Source organism: Perna viridis, chromosome 6 (genome assembly GCF_037379345.1).
Source record: "Perna viridis isolate PV_CMFRI_1.1 ecotype Kerala chromosome 6, ASM3737934v1, whole genome shotgun sequence".
In the NCBI taxonomy this organism is placed as follows: Eukaryota; Metazoa; Mollusca; class Bivalvia; order Mytilida; family Mytilidae; genus Perna; species Perna viridis.
The window spans coordinates 3,685,123-3,700,206 of NC_142450.1; the positions used below are offsets into that span (position 1 = coordinate 3,685,123).

At 35.3% G+C, this 15,084-nt stretch overlaps 1 protein-coding gene and 1 long non-coding RNA gene across 3 annotated transcripts; one reads left to right on the forward strand and one right to left on the reverse strand.

Moving 5' to 3' along the window:
• Positions 1–4,772: 4,772 nt before the first annotated feature.
• Positions 4,773–5,976, reverse strand: LOC148613256 (uncharacterized). The gene is made up of 3 exons (XM_088586542.1): positions 5,818–5,976; positions 5,135–5,321; positions 4,773–4,860 (listed from the first exon to the last, which is right to left on the reverse strand). Exons 1-3 carry the CDS (start codon positions 5,867–5,869, stop codon positions 4,830–4,832), a joined length of 270 nt encoding a protein of 89 aa, XP_088442668.1. The 5' UTR covers positions 5,870–5,976; the 3' UTR covers positions 4,773–4,829.
• A 139-nt stretch (positions 5,977–6,115) lies between these two features.
• On the forward strand, positions 6,116–15,059 carry LOC148613257 (uncharacterized). Of its 2 annotated transcripts, none has more exons than XR_015923305.1 (3): positions 6,116–7,727; positions 13,237–14,569; positions 14,968–15,059. It is a non-coding gene; the product is annotated as an uncharacterized LOC148613257 (long non-coding RNA). The 2 variants fall into 2 exon arrangements; XR_015923306.1 differs by having other exon boundaries at positions 6,116–6,497; positions 6,896–7,727; positions 13,237–15,059.
• The last annotated feature ends 25 nt before the right edge of the window (positions 15,060–15,084 follow it).

Sequence of the window (15,084 nt, forward strand, 5' to 3'; positions counted from 1 at the left end):
AGAACTTTTAAAAGAATGCGTAGTAATTGTCATTTAATTGTCCGACCGTCTGTATTTCAGATTTGCAAATAAATGACGACTTCCGTATACAAATGGCTACATGGTTGATATATAAGATGCTCCCCGTTACAATTTTCTTACCGACCCTTTCATTTTGAATCATATGCCCTTTCTTGAACGGAGTACCATGGAGTAAAATAAACGGTTGATCTTTTGAATGGAATGCACCCCTAATGTCCTTGTTGTCTATGCCGACTTAGTCGTACAAAGCAAATATTTTGCACTACCTACGACCCTGGCCTTGAACTTGCGCACTCTAAATACATATATTATTGGATTTATTAATGCAGATAATCCAGATAACAGGGCTGTCGTCCTACCAATAATTGCATCAGGCCAACCATGTGTGGACCCATACAGTAGAAAAATTGCATACGGCAACCCAGCAATCGTTGTTACAATAGCAATGATGCACACCAAAATAATTGTGCGAACGTTAATTTTGTTTCTCTGAGTCACTCTAATGTCTTTCATGCTTAATTGGTGCTTCTTAAGATATATAATAAGCACTAAAATGTTCGTAGAAATACCGAACTGTAGAACAACTAGCATTGTGCCAAATGCAGGAAAGCCGATTGGGAGAATCCGCTTTAGATTACAGTTTTTTTCTTCGCTGTCTTCTCCTCTCAGTAATTGCAGACACCCCACTAAAATTGCAGAAATGGCCCATGCAATGAAAATCAGAAGTCCCGATATCTTCTTCCTATGTGTTGTAAAGACGACCATTTTAAGACAAATACAGCATATTCTATCTAATGATATGCTAAACACATGTGCCAATGACGCAAGCATTGTGACGCTCAGCATAATATACCCCGTCAGGCACTCAGTATAACTAATGTTGTGTTTGTTCAACACTAAATTTCCCATGATAACCAAAGATAATCCCCATAATGTATCCGAAAAGCTAAAACTCAGTAACACGACTGAATTTTGTGACTTATTCTTTTTGCAAAATGAAACTAGGACAACCAAAGCTGCTGGTAAATTCATTAAAATTGTCAATATGCCTGTACTGTATAACACTCCCATTATGAAGATATTGTCGTTATTTTCTTGTAGTGTATAATTTGTCGAGTTTTCCATGACTCAAGAGGTAGCTGTTATACATATTTTTCTTTCCAAAGTCGGCTTTTATTGTTCTTGAGACATTTAATAGGTTTATTGTCTATAAAGAAACACAACACAGATTAATATCAATAGAAGAAATTAAGACACATGAAATTGTCAACAACCAAGAAATAAGAGATAACGTCAAATCATCGTTAATTAGATAAACCGGAAGTCGGACTGTACATATGATATTCCTTTGTGTAACTTAATCAGGTTTGATTAGAATAAATACAACAATATAATATTCAAATGAAAAGTCTAAAGGACTATTTGGTTACATAGACAGATAATTTAGATCTTCAGTTTGTCTACATTTTTTGATCCTACAATATTCAATTAGAGGTCATATTGAAAGTTAAAAAATAATGACAAATTAACGAATGAAAAAAAAAAGAAAAAGAAAGAAAGAAAGAAAGAAAAAAGAACAGAAGTTAACCATATTAAGAAAAGAAAAGTGAATGAACACAAAGAATTGGCCATGTATAGCAGTGACATAATCTCCTACTTTTCATGATGAACCCACTGATTCGCCTATGTGTTCTTTGTTGCATTGCCGTTCCTGGTGTTCCGGTGATGTAATATTTATTTTGTCAGGTTTATTTTGGACGATGACTTGATAATGGGTCGGATCAGTGTTCCGTAATTTTGTTGTTACTCTTACTTATATTCTGTAGTATATGAACTGTCCCCCTTGTGGGACTGAGATGGACGCGGGATCGTGATTAGTGTGACTGAGATGAACACACCATCGTGATCCAAAGACGCACGATGGTGGTTGTCATATTATACTCTTGACTACGGAAGCCCATAAGTGTCATTTGAAAAAAAAAACAAAATATGTCGAAATTACGACATATTATGTCAAAATAACAACATCGCTATGTCGAAATTACGACACTTGACATTAAAAAAAGATAGCCGATGCGGCAAAATTTTATTCTTTCTACTTCTAATTATAATGCTCATTCATGTTTTTGTTATACTTGTATGTATGATTTTAGTTACTTTATGTTCTTTGTTGTGTATGTCTGTTCCACGTGTGGTCTTTGTCCCTGGATAACATTCTCTTGATTACCGCTATAACCTTAGTTCCCTTGATTATTCTTTCTGCACTTCATTAAGGAAACAACGCATGACGCGCACTTTTTTTCGAACGCCACAATGTTATCAGTATTTGGCCAATCGGGAAACAGAATTGCGATCAGGTGTCTTGCGTTTCCATGGAAGAGCGTCTTTAAGGTCAAAGGGTAAAAAGCGAAACTATAACGACTGTGTCGGAAAAAGCTCTAATGAAATACCTTGTAGACTAGTGGGACAAAATCAGGGGAAGTGACCTACCCCTTTAAAAGGCTATTTGTTTAGCGTCAGACAGTGGTTGAACAATATGAACGTAGAATACTACATTGTATTAATTTTTATCAGCATTTTACTCTCGAATTCGAATTCAAATTTACAAATCAAAAGCGCGAGACGAGGGGCGCATTTATATTTTGAAATATAACTATTGACAGAGTAAAGATGTATTTGATACGAAGTGTGTAAATATTCTTTTTTTACTAATAGCATTACACATACACCTTCATATACAGTTCATACTTGACAACTTCCATAAAACAGGGAATTTTGAATAAGAAAAATTCAGTTTTAACAGTATTTAATTTTAACTATATACTTAATAGGTCTTAAAAAAATTAATATGTTGAAAGTTTGATAAAATACAAAAAAATGGTCTTCAAATTGCTGGTGTCATATGGCCAAATATTGTAAATTTAACAAATGTTATAGTCTTGATGATTTCGAAAATTTTGATGTTTTCAAAAAGAGAAATATTTTGTCATGAGTTTATTAGTTTATGCGTTGGTTTTTTTCTTTAATTTCAACAATTTTCCCCCAAAATAAACCCCTGTGGCCAAGGCATGGTACCGCCTTTTCATATCCCCGTTGGTTAAGATATCATTCGTAGCAACTTGGGAGAGCATCATAACCTTACCGTGACAGTACTGCAAATGTACATGACTGAGTAGCATATCTAACAAAACACCTGGCGGATTCAGGAATGGGACTCCGGGTTTGGAAACGATATTCTGATGGAAAACTTTGTAAATTTCCAGCAAAGTTTGCACAAAAAGATGATCTAATGATATGCTGGAACTCCCTTTCAATAAATTCTTGTTTGGAACCCAAGCGTTTTTTTTTTTTTTTTTTTTTTTTTTTGTTTTGCACAAATGTCTGGATCGGCGACTGTAAATGAGATGTGTCACTTTTATTCATCATGAATGCTTTGAGCCCTTCCAATTAAAGTACATGTATTTGAACATCTATATACATGTACACGTATTTCCACTGAGGACGCCCGCTTTTCAATGTGTGAACCTCTCACTGCTTATATTTTTTTGTATGGGTGTAATTAAGACCGGTTTCACTGCATAAATAGATATAGACATGTCCAATATAAAAATAGGCAAATATGAAAAAGTGGCTCAAGACGGCAACTTGCACTATGTGAACAGTACATGTAGTTAATGCACTTAGTACGATGTTTGTTAATTTGTGACGCACGTCTTGTAAACAAGTATAAAATCCCTTCAATTTCACATATTTTGTTCCAACAAAATATATTAGAGGCGAACCATCCGCATGTATTATATTTTGTAGGGACAAAAGTATGTTGGGAGTAGTCACCAGCCGAATCAATTTACTCAGCAGACATTTAAAACGCTTCCCTGATTGACCATGATCGCTTCTCTAGATTATAAGCTCTGCTATACAAGATGTACAAAGAAATCGGAGGGAATGAGCACACAGGAAATCCGCGAAGGGTTTCCCGATGTATTGTACTAATTTGCATAAAAGGATGGGTATAGTACTGAGAGTAGCAGAGGTTTAAAGCTTTGAAATAAGGAATATGCATGTACCCACATGAAATTGCAGCCGATTATCTCATGTGTCTTAATTTTTTTTTATTTCATTTTCAGACTTGTTTTATTATGTTTTCGAACAATTCGAATAAGGCTTTTAACGGCTCTATTGTGCCTTGGTCATTCTTGATTTAAAAAAAGCAGGACAAATACGACAAAGTACGTTCCATAACCCTATATTATTGACAAATTGAAAAACACCCCATACATTTTAAAAATATGGCGTATTTATATCTGTTCGGTGGTGTTTGTTTGTTTTGTATTGTTTTGTGTGTGTTTTTTTATGTCAGATTATGTTGGACGACCACAGGTTTGTTCGTATCGTTTAACATTTATTTAAAATTTAGACAGAAGGTACATTTGTAAGAGAAACAACTCTCACATGTCATTGGAATGTTTGTATTCAGTATTTTACATCAATCTCGTGTAAGCATCATAGTGACTTGGCTTTATTTTATTCTGTTTCCAATGAAAGCTTGAAAGGCATTGGTGAAATTGGATATGATACAAACATATCACTGATTTCAAGAATTTACACATGTATGTCCCTTAACCTAGGTTTAACTTCTCAAGAGACACTAAATAAAAACAGGGTGGTCATGCGCCTTCAGCCAAATTGTTTCACAAACATGTCGAAGTGAAATTCTATTCTGGACAGAAATAATAACGCAGATAACTAAACACTTTTCGAAGTACTTTACTTAAAGTTTGAATTCAAACTTTTTTTTTCATTTCAATCTAGTTGTTCGTGGTTTCTTCCATCGGAAACCTGTAAGTGAAAAGAAAAGGTGTATTAAAGTCACATGACCTACATTTTTTTATTATTATTTTAGTTAGTTTTACATTACAATTTAATTGTAACTGGATAAGGATAGCATATTTGCGTGATTGATGTTTTAAAAAAAATGCAAAATTCTAAGGAAGGGGTCAAATTAAATGAGATATTTTTTACAACAATTTCCGAAATTCCAAAATAATTTTGTTTAGCAGGTCCGAAAAGAGGTTGACATCAATTTAAACAAAAACTTTATATAGGTACTTACTCCATCATATCCTCTCTTGATTGGTCAGTTATTCCAGTTTCGCCAGTCTTGGAGTAGGTGTCGCTGCCACATCTATAACAGCCACAGTAGACTCTGTAATACCTGATGACACAGAGGTAATAACGACACCCACGTGCAGCGCAGCGACGTTTACACGTGTAACAACTGGCTGCTTCGGTATCTTGCACTGTAAAATTAAGAAATAAATAATATGATGAAACCTGTCTAAACTGAACCCCTTCTGGTCTTTATTATGTGTTCGGTTTAGACAGGTGTATGTTTTTCCAAGGTTCAAATACACTGAAATTGATACAAAGGGTCTTTCAAAAAGCCTCCGGTTTAGACAGGCTTTCGAATAATTGAGGTTTGGTTTAGACAGGATTTCGGGATAACTGAGAGCTTGGTTTAGACAGAATTTTGGGATCAGGCAGAGTTTGGTTCAGACAGGATTTTTTGATGACTCAGGGTTTGGTATACGTAGGTTTCACTGTAAATTAACTTTGCATCCATGCTTTCGAAAAAGATTCAGGCTTGTGGTTTAAGTCTACGACTGTAACAGTTGATGGAATTTGGATTTCTGTTTAAGTCGAATATAACGAAACTTGCTAAATGTTTGTTGTAAACCTGTAGATTAATGTATTGTGGTCTGGCTTGACATTAATTTCGTTTTATGCCGAACTTACCCATGAAACTGGCAACCAATACAAGGAGACAGAGAAGTACAGCAGTCTTCATGATGGTTTTTCCAACGGTTTTCAAATGAACCTGTTAAATATTGAAATGTTATTATGTTACATTGTCGAGTGAGTGAGGGTTTTTTTTTAACGTTCTGGACTTCCCTGTCAGGTTTCGACGGTCACTACACTGTCGGCTTAGAATTGACTATTTATCATACTTTGTTAAAGAGATGCTCCTCTTTCAAAACAGTTCTAGAAGAAATATTATTGTCTAATTCAACAAGTGAATTGAACTAAAGACTAGTGAATGTCACCGTATAGATTGTAAAGGGGGGATGTATTTGATATAGTTATTATGTAGATCGTATGCATATATGATCCGTACTTGAATTTGATAGATTATTAGTTGTTTATAATCTAGAAGGGGGATGTTTTGTTTATATGTTATCAATCACTCATCATATCATTCGTCATTCATTCATATTCATCATGACGTACATGTATTTGTAATCATCATGACGTACATTTAATCAATACGACATGAACTATATTTTGACTTTATACAGTATCGACATTCCCGCGCCACGGGCACTGCATGTCTTACTAACAAAATATTATAAAATCAATAACAATTGAAAATTTGCTCACTCCACAATAGTCGACGGAGGACGCAAGTCGCCGTTCAGGTACGAATATTTATTGATTAAGAAATTTATTTCATTTCTAAAATATTTTATTTGGAAACTTTATTATTCAATGAGATAAAGTTTAATAAGATTGATAGTAAGTAAATTGGATAAACGTTTTAGCTATTTGGAATTCATATAGTTTCAATTTGACAATAATCATTATTCTTTAGTTTAATAATATTTCATTTCAATTTCCGTAATTCATTTTCACAAATTTATGAAAAGTTAAAATTCGTATAGTTCATTCATTTCATGTTAGTTTATCATTCAATATCGGCAAATGATAGTTTTTGTGCATCGATACTCCGTAAATACACATTTATGGAATGTGTAGATCTTGTGCATTATTTTCAGGTTACGCTGTATTTGGCAAACATGTATATGTTTATTTTCAGACGAATAAAGTTAAATTACCAGGACGACTTTTTATGCAGCCATAATACAAATATTTTGCCGATGTCCCGGCCCTTGTATTTTGACCTGCGACAAATGGAGGTTCCACCGAGATCTGCTATAGTCCATGGTAATAATGGTACAACTTTATTAATGGTACTACTTTATAATGGTACAACTTTATTAATGGTACTACTTTAATGGTACAACTTTATTAATGGTACTACTTTAATGGTACAACTTTATTGGTACAACTTAAAATTACCAAATTTCAACTTTAACCACATATGTTCCGGAACCACGACAAACGGTATTGGTAAAATGGTTGGGATCCATACAAGAATTCCAGCAAATTAGCCGTCCGTATAATTATGAGAAGACATGGTTAAAGTATTAAAATTAGATTAATTGTGGGAAAGTCAACATAATTACAAACCATTTATGTATTTGCGCAGACTTTATTTCAACAAAACATAATTTCGTAACATTGAAATAAATTACAAACAGTATGCAACTGGAGTCAGTCCGATACCGTAATAGGAGTCGAACGATGTGCAGTTCCTTTTAATTTGCCGATAAGCAATTTGCGTTACATGATATGATGTATAGACGCCAGCGACAGGTCAACTGAGGACATTTTGCCGAAACATAAATATTTACAATTTTATTCATTTATATTGTGTACATGTGTTTATGTATTGATGTTTTATGAATATTGATATTTTAATTATATTTATCAGATTTATGAATTAATCTGCACACTGAGCACTGTAGATGTAATCACTCTCAAGCATGTCTGCCGCGACAGTTTCGACTGACATTGACTGATTATTGGTAAGTATCATCATTGTTCATTTCATTTTCATTGATCATTTTGCATGTTGAATTTATATTTGAGTTTAGTAACTCTATTAGTTATTATGGCATCGGGTGGCAAAGAGACACACAAGGAAGAGCAAAAGAGTAGTATTGAAAGTATTAGTGAAGAGAAAATAGCTCTTATGATCGATATTATTAATCGACATTCAGATTACAAAGTTGTTACATCTGAAGAGTTCGATAGAATGAAACATATTCCTTCTGCATTTGTAACTAGTACCCCAGCAGTAAGGAGCAGGCAAACGCCTACACATACCCCACCCCCTATTCATGATTTTCATGCCACAATGGCACATGATAATCCTGGTGTGTCTCAAGCTAAACCTAGAATACCAATATTTTCTGGGGAAGAGAAAAGCGAAGTGAATTTTGACGTATGGAAATACGAAGTCAGATGTATTATTAGAGAAGGGAATTATAGCGATATTATTTTGCGACAGAGTATACGTGGGTCTTTGAAGGGGAAAGCAAGAAGTTTGCTACTTTCATTGTCCGATGACGCTACACCGTCCCAGATTATAGATAAACTTGAAAGGGTCTATGGGAATGTGTTTAGTAGTGAAGCATTACTGCAGAGATTTTATAGTGAAAATCAACAACCAAATCAATCAGTTGCTGAATATGGTATGCAATTAGAGGGTTTGATACAATTGGCTGTTGAAAAGGGTCAAATAAATCCTGCAGCTAAGAATGAGATGCTTCGGTCAAAATTTTGGTCTGGTTTGAGAGATCCATCATTGAAAAATGCTAGTAGATATAAGTATGATACTGTAATGGATTTTGATCAGTTAAGAAAAGAAATAAGATCAATAGAACTTGACTTATCTAATTATCAAAGGTCTAAAAGTACTGAGAAAAAGATACAACAACAAGCTTCGATTACTCAATCAGATAAACTAGATGAAGTATCGAAATCGTTGAAATCTCTGAACAAGAAAATAGAATCTATTGAAGATGAACTTAAAAAGTTGAAAGAGTCGAATAGAAATGAAAAACAAAATCAAAATGGAAAAGGGTCAGGACAAGGTTATAGAAGTTATAGAGGTTATAATAGTAGAGGTACGAATAGAGGTCAGAGAGGTAGTTTCGGAGGTAGAGGAAACTATAATAATAGTTACAACAACCAAGGTCAGAATAAATCCGATAATTTAAACGGATAAAGGTCTCGGTTGAAGGACGAACACGTGACTTTACACAAAAGGTTTCAGAAACCTTTAGTCCTAAAGAAAGTTATGATAAAGATCAACAAAGTCTGTTAGATAGAATGGTTGGAAAAGCTAATGAGGCAAATATCATTGTCAATAATGTTAAATGTAGGGCATTGATCGATAGTGGTTCAATGATTTCAACAATTTCAAGCTCAATGTTGAATAAATTGAAACCAGTACCTGAATTACGGGATCTGAGTGAATTATGTCTAACTGTCAATGTAGCAGGTGGCGCTGTTTTGCCATACCAAGGTTATATCGAGGCCAAAGTTAAGGTCAGTTTTATGTCACAAGATGAGGTTTATGTACCTCTATTAGTTGTTTCTCCGACTGAATACAATCAGAATGTTCCCATTGTAGTAGGGACAAATATAATCAAGCTTTTCCATATGTGTATGTCTGAGGATAATACTCAAGGTATTCCGAAAGAATGGAATTTAGCATTTAGTACTCTGACCGAATCAATTGTAGGTAAAGTTAAATCTACAAACAGAAAGCCCTTAAGGCTAAAACCCATGTCAGTCATGACGATTAATGGATTAGCTAAATCCAAGGTTTCATGTGATACAACTGTTGTAACAGAGAATTTAGAGGGCGATAACTCTGATTCTTTAGCAGTTTGCCCCAGAGTTGTTAATCTGAAGGGTAAAACTTGTAGAGTTCCAGTCAGAATATTTAATATGACAGCGAGAACAGTTGCCATTAAACCTAAAACAACTATATGTAGTCTGAACGAGGTCAAGGTCATGCGTCACATAGACTTAGATTCGAATGAGAAAAATGTGACGAAAGATATGCCTTTAGAGGAACTTGGTATTAAAATATCTGATAGTTTAGATTATGAGGTAAAGGATAGATTGCGAGGTTTGCTTGGAAAATGGAAGTCAGTATTTTCCAAAGGTTCTTCTGATATAGGGTATACAAAACTGTTAGAACACGAAATTAAATTGACCGACGATAAACCATTTAAAGAGCCGTATAGACGTATACCACCGGCGTTGTTCGATGAAGTTCGCGAACATGTTCGGGAAATGCTAGAAGCGGGTTGTATTCGCGAATCGAATAGTCCGTTCTCGAGTAACGTTGTACTTGTACGAAAGAAAGACGGTAGTCTTCGTTTCTGTATCGATTTTAGAAAGTTAAACAAACGTACCGTGAAAGACGCGTACGCTCTACCGCGGATAGACGAGACGATTGATTGTCTGTCGGGTTCTAAGTTCTTTTCCCGCCTAGATCTCCGTTCGGCGTATTGGAATTGTGGAATCAAGGAATCTGATAAATTTATGACCGCTTTCAATTTAGGCCCTTTGGGATTTTACGAGTGGAATCGTCTCCCTTTTGGATTGACAAATTCCGGTGCGACGTTTCAAAGGTTAATGGAACGATGCATGGGCGAGGCTCATTTAAGACAATGTCTAGTTTTTCTAGATGATATAGTCGTGTTCTCGAGTACGATCGAACAACATTTCGAACGTTTGGAATCTGTGTTTAAGCGTCTTGAAGAGAATGGTTTAAAACTTCGCGGCGATAAATGTGAGTTTTTCAAGAGTGAGATTAAGTACCTTGGGGTTATTGTATCTGCCGACGGTATTAAGACCGATCCCGATAAAGTATCCGCCGTAAAAAGCTGGCCTAAAGTAAGTGGTGTCAAAGATCTTAGAAAATTTCTTGGTTTTACATCATACTACAGAAAGTTTATCAAGGACTATGCTAAGATTGCAAAGCCATTAAATGATTTGTTAATTGGTCACCACACTAACAAAAAAAAGGCTAAGCCTAAGAAGAAAGCAAAGCCAACTCCCTGGCAGTGGGGTACCAATGAGCAAAATGCGATGGATGCAATCATTAGCAAGCTTATAAATCCACCTGTTCTTGCTTTTGCAGACTTCTCGTTGCCTTTTATTCTTAATATAGACGCATCTGGAACTGGTCTTGGTGCTATATTGTATCAGAGAAGAGAAGGTAAAGAGAGGGTCATTGCATACGCTAGTCGTAGTTTACGTGGTCCAGAACGGTTATATCCGGCCCACAAGAGGGAATTTTTGGCACTTAAATGGGCAGTAACCGACAAATTTCATGATTATCTGTCAGGTAGTAAGTTTGAGGTCAGAACTGACAATAACCCATTAACCTACGTCTTAGATAAAGCTAAGCTTGATGCTACAGGACATAGGTGGGTGGCTGCATTGTCAAACTATGATTTCAATCTGAGCTATCGGACCGGTAAATCGAATATTGATGCCGATATTTTGTCCAGAAATCATACTAATCTAAACCACATAGACTGTGACGTCATTAAGGCAGTATGTAGTTCAGCAACTATTGCTCAGTCAGAACAACCGATAGTAGAAAGTTTACTGTTATCGCAAGATGCAGAAATTGTCGACAATATGGATTATCAGTCAAATTTATCCGATATTGACTGGTCCAAAGAACAGAAATGTGACGTTGCAATCAGTAGAATTATCGAATTAATTAGTACTGGACATAAACCGACGAAACGGCAGATCTCGAAGGAAAGCGATGACGTCAAGAAATATATAAGAGAATGGGATAAATTATATATGCAACAGGAGGTTTTATATAGAAAGAGTTTTATCAACAACGAGTCAGTTTCTCAGCTAGTGTTGCCCGATATCTACCGTGAGATCGCTCTTGTAGGTCTTCACGACGATGTTGGTCATCAGGGCCGAGATAGGACTTTGTCGTTGGTAAAATCCAGGTATTATTGGCCAGGTGTAGATAAAGACGTTGAACGTAAGGTGTCGTCATGTGCAAAATGCATTCTAAGAAAAACCAGATCAACGAAATCCGCAGAATTGATTAATATATCTTCGTCTCAGCCTTTGGAGATTCTATGTATAGATTATCTAACACTGGAACGATCCAAAGGGGGTTATGAAAATATATTAGTCATAACTGATCATTTCACAAGGTATGCTCAGGCAATTCCAACAAGGAATCAGTCAGCTAAAACTACAGCCAAAAGTTTATGGGAACATTTCATTCAACATTATTCGTTTCCATCTCGTATACATAGCGACCAAGGTCGAAACTTTGAGTCGAAAGTTATCAGAGAGCTATGCAATTTGGCAGGCGTTAAGAAATCACGCACCACCCCTTACCACCCACAAGGTAATGGCCAATGCGAACGATTTAATCAAACTCTGTTAAATATGCTAGGCACTCTCGAAGATGATAAAAAGGCGAATTGGAAGAGTTATGTAGCACCGCTAGTACATGCTTATAATGCTACTAAGCATGAAAGTACTGGTTATAGTCCACATTTTCTAATGTTTGGTTGGCATCCACGTCTTGCTATTGATGCATTTTTAGGTAGTGACGTCAACTCTTCTTCGACAGCCGATCGAAATTCGTATGTCTATGGTTTGAAGAAAAGATTGCAGTTCGCATATAAAACGGCAGCGAAAACAGCAGAAAGGGTTAATAGACGTCATAAATCTCGATACGACCTCAAGGTACGTCAATCAACACTTGAACCGGGTGATCGAGTATTATTGAAGAATGTAGCATTCAAAGGAAAACATAAATTGGCAAATAAATGGGGTAAAGAACCTTACATCGTAATGTCTCGACCCGATTCTGAAATTCCAGTTTATGTGATCCGACAAGAACACGGACGAATCCGAAAAACGGTACATAGAAATATGTTATTACCGATTACATCTGTCCAATTTCTGGATTCTGGGGAAACGAGTCGGAACCGCCCAGAAAGAAAGGAGACGGAAGTTTGTGTCGACGTTACAGAATCGAATGAGAATGATTATTCAGTTGGTATTGACGATGTGGAGTATGAACCGGAGTCTAATTCCGAGGATGAACTCGTTTTTGTAAGACATGACGGGTCACAGAAACAGGTTAGTCCTTTGAATCCATTGGCAGTTCCGTTTGATCCACAAGTAATCGTTAGGCGTGACAATTATTCGTCCGATTCAAGTTCGAGCAGTTATAATAAACTGTCGAGTTTAACTGATACCCGATCGAGTGCGACATTAGAGAATTCGATTTCCGATGTACGAGAAAGTAGCGAGTCCGTCGTTGAACCAAATGTTAGTGAACCGGATGTTACACCAGAAATCCCAGTTCGTAGGTCTACTAGACAAGTCAGACTACCTATCAGATTTAGAGATTATGTTACATAGTTTTATTAATTCATTAATTATATATATTTCATTTTGCGATTTTGTTTATATTAACGGAAATTTCCATATAGAATATATATTCATTTCTTTTAGATTGAAATGAACCCGCGGACCTATACATACACCTCCAGTAGAGGAAGAACACTGGAAGGCAAATTGTTTTGCCAACATTTATACGTAAAACCGGGTGCAAACTTGAGACAATTATGTGACAAAGCGTACGATGATTTAAAAGATATAGATGGTAACAAAATCGTTTATTTTATAGCGGGTATACCGGACATATGCTCCGTTCGCAGAGCAAACCGTTATCAAGAATCTTGCTTAGAGATCAGAGATTCAAAAGGAGAAAAGATCAATCATATGCAGATTTTTAAAACTAATATCCGTATGATAGAAGAGAAGTTAAGTTCCATAGATTGCAAAATAGTAATGGCAACTATTACTACTATGAGTTTCGTGGTATGGAACAATATAAGACTTCAACAAGGAAAAACTTCTTATCTTCTATTGGATACGCATTATAATAATATGCAAGAGATGCTGAACGAAATCTTAAACAAAATAAATAGTTATATTACAGAATATAACACCGGCAACGGATTTGTCACACGGTTTTTGCACACACCAGTTCATAAATATAATAAAGGCAGAATTCGATACGTTTATTCGAAATTGATTGATGGTGTACATCCGGGAATCGAATTACGTGATGTATGGATTCGACGTTTGAATTCTGTATTTGGATGTAATGAGTCCAAGTTGAATAATTGAGAAACAAAATGGGTTCACAAACATGATGTAAATCTGTCTGATATTTTGATAAATTGTATTGTTTGCAATATTTTACATGTGTATAAATAAATACTTGTTTTCATATGAGTTTTGGACATTTGTAATCGCATAGAGGCGCTTGCCACATGTTTGACTTGGGAATGGCCAAATTTCATTTTGAATATTTGACTATGCATTTTCGATTGTATTATAGGTTTATTGTTTTGTCATTGGTTTCGGGGACGAATCCCATTTTTCTTATGGAGGGGGTGTATGTCACCGTATAGATTGTAAAGGGGGGATGTATTTGATATAGTTATTATGTAGATCGTATGCATATATGATCCGTACTTGAATTTGATAGATTATTAGTTGTTTATAATCTAGAAGGGGGATGTTTTGTTTATATGTTATCAATCACTCATCATATCATTCGTCATTCATTCATATTCATCATGACGTACATGTATTTGTAATCATCATGACGTACATTTAATCAATACGACATGAACTATATTTTGACTTTATACAGTATCGACATTCCCGCGCCACGGGCACTGCATGTCTTACTAACAAAATATTATAAAATCAATAACAATTGAAAATTTGCTCACTCCACAATAGTCGACGGAGGACGCAAGTCGCCGTTCAGGTACGAATATTTATTGATTAAGAAATTTATTTCATTTCTAAAATATTTTATTTGGAAACTTTATTATTCAATGAGATAAAGTTTAATAAGATTGATAGTAAGTAAATTGGATAAACGTTTTAGCTATTTGGAATTCATATAGTTTCAATTTGACAATAATCATTATTCTTTAGTTTAATAATATTTCATTTCAATTTCCGTAATTCATTTTCACAAATTTATGAAAAGTTAAAATTCGTATAGTTCATTCATTTCATGTTAGTTTATCATTCAATATCGGCAAATGATAGTTTTTGTGCATCGATACTCCGTAAATACACATTTATGGAATGTGTAGATCTTGTGCATTATTTTCAGGTTACGCTGTATTTGGCAAACATGTATATGTTTATTTTCAGACGAATAAAGTTAAATTACCAGGACGACTTTTTATGCAGCCATAATACAAATATTTTGCCGATGTCCCGGCCCTTGTATTTTGACCTGCGACATGAAATTGTTCGAATTGCAGAAAT

Excerpts from the sequence above, each read along its gene's own strand:
- LOC148613256 (XM_088586542.1), bottom strand. The coding sequence starts at position 5,869 with ATGAAGACTGCTGTACTTCTCTGTCTCCTTGTATTGGTTGCCAGTTTC. Across the intron at positions 5,322-5,817 it reads ATTGGTTGCCAGTTTCATGG|TGCAAGATACCGAAGCAGCC; the intron begins GTAAGTTCGGCA and ends TTAATTTTACAG. Across the intron at positions 4,861-5,134 it reads TCAAGAGAGGATATGATGGA|GTTTCCGATGGAAGAAACCA; the intron begins GTAAGTACCTAT and ends TTTCACTTACAG.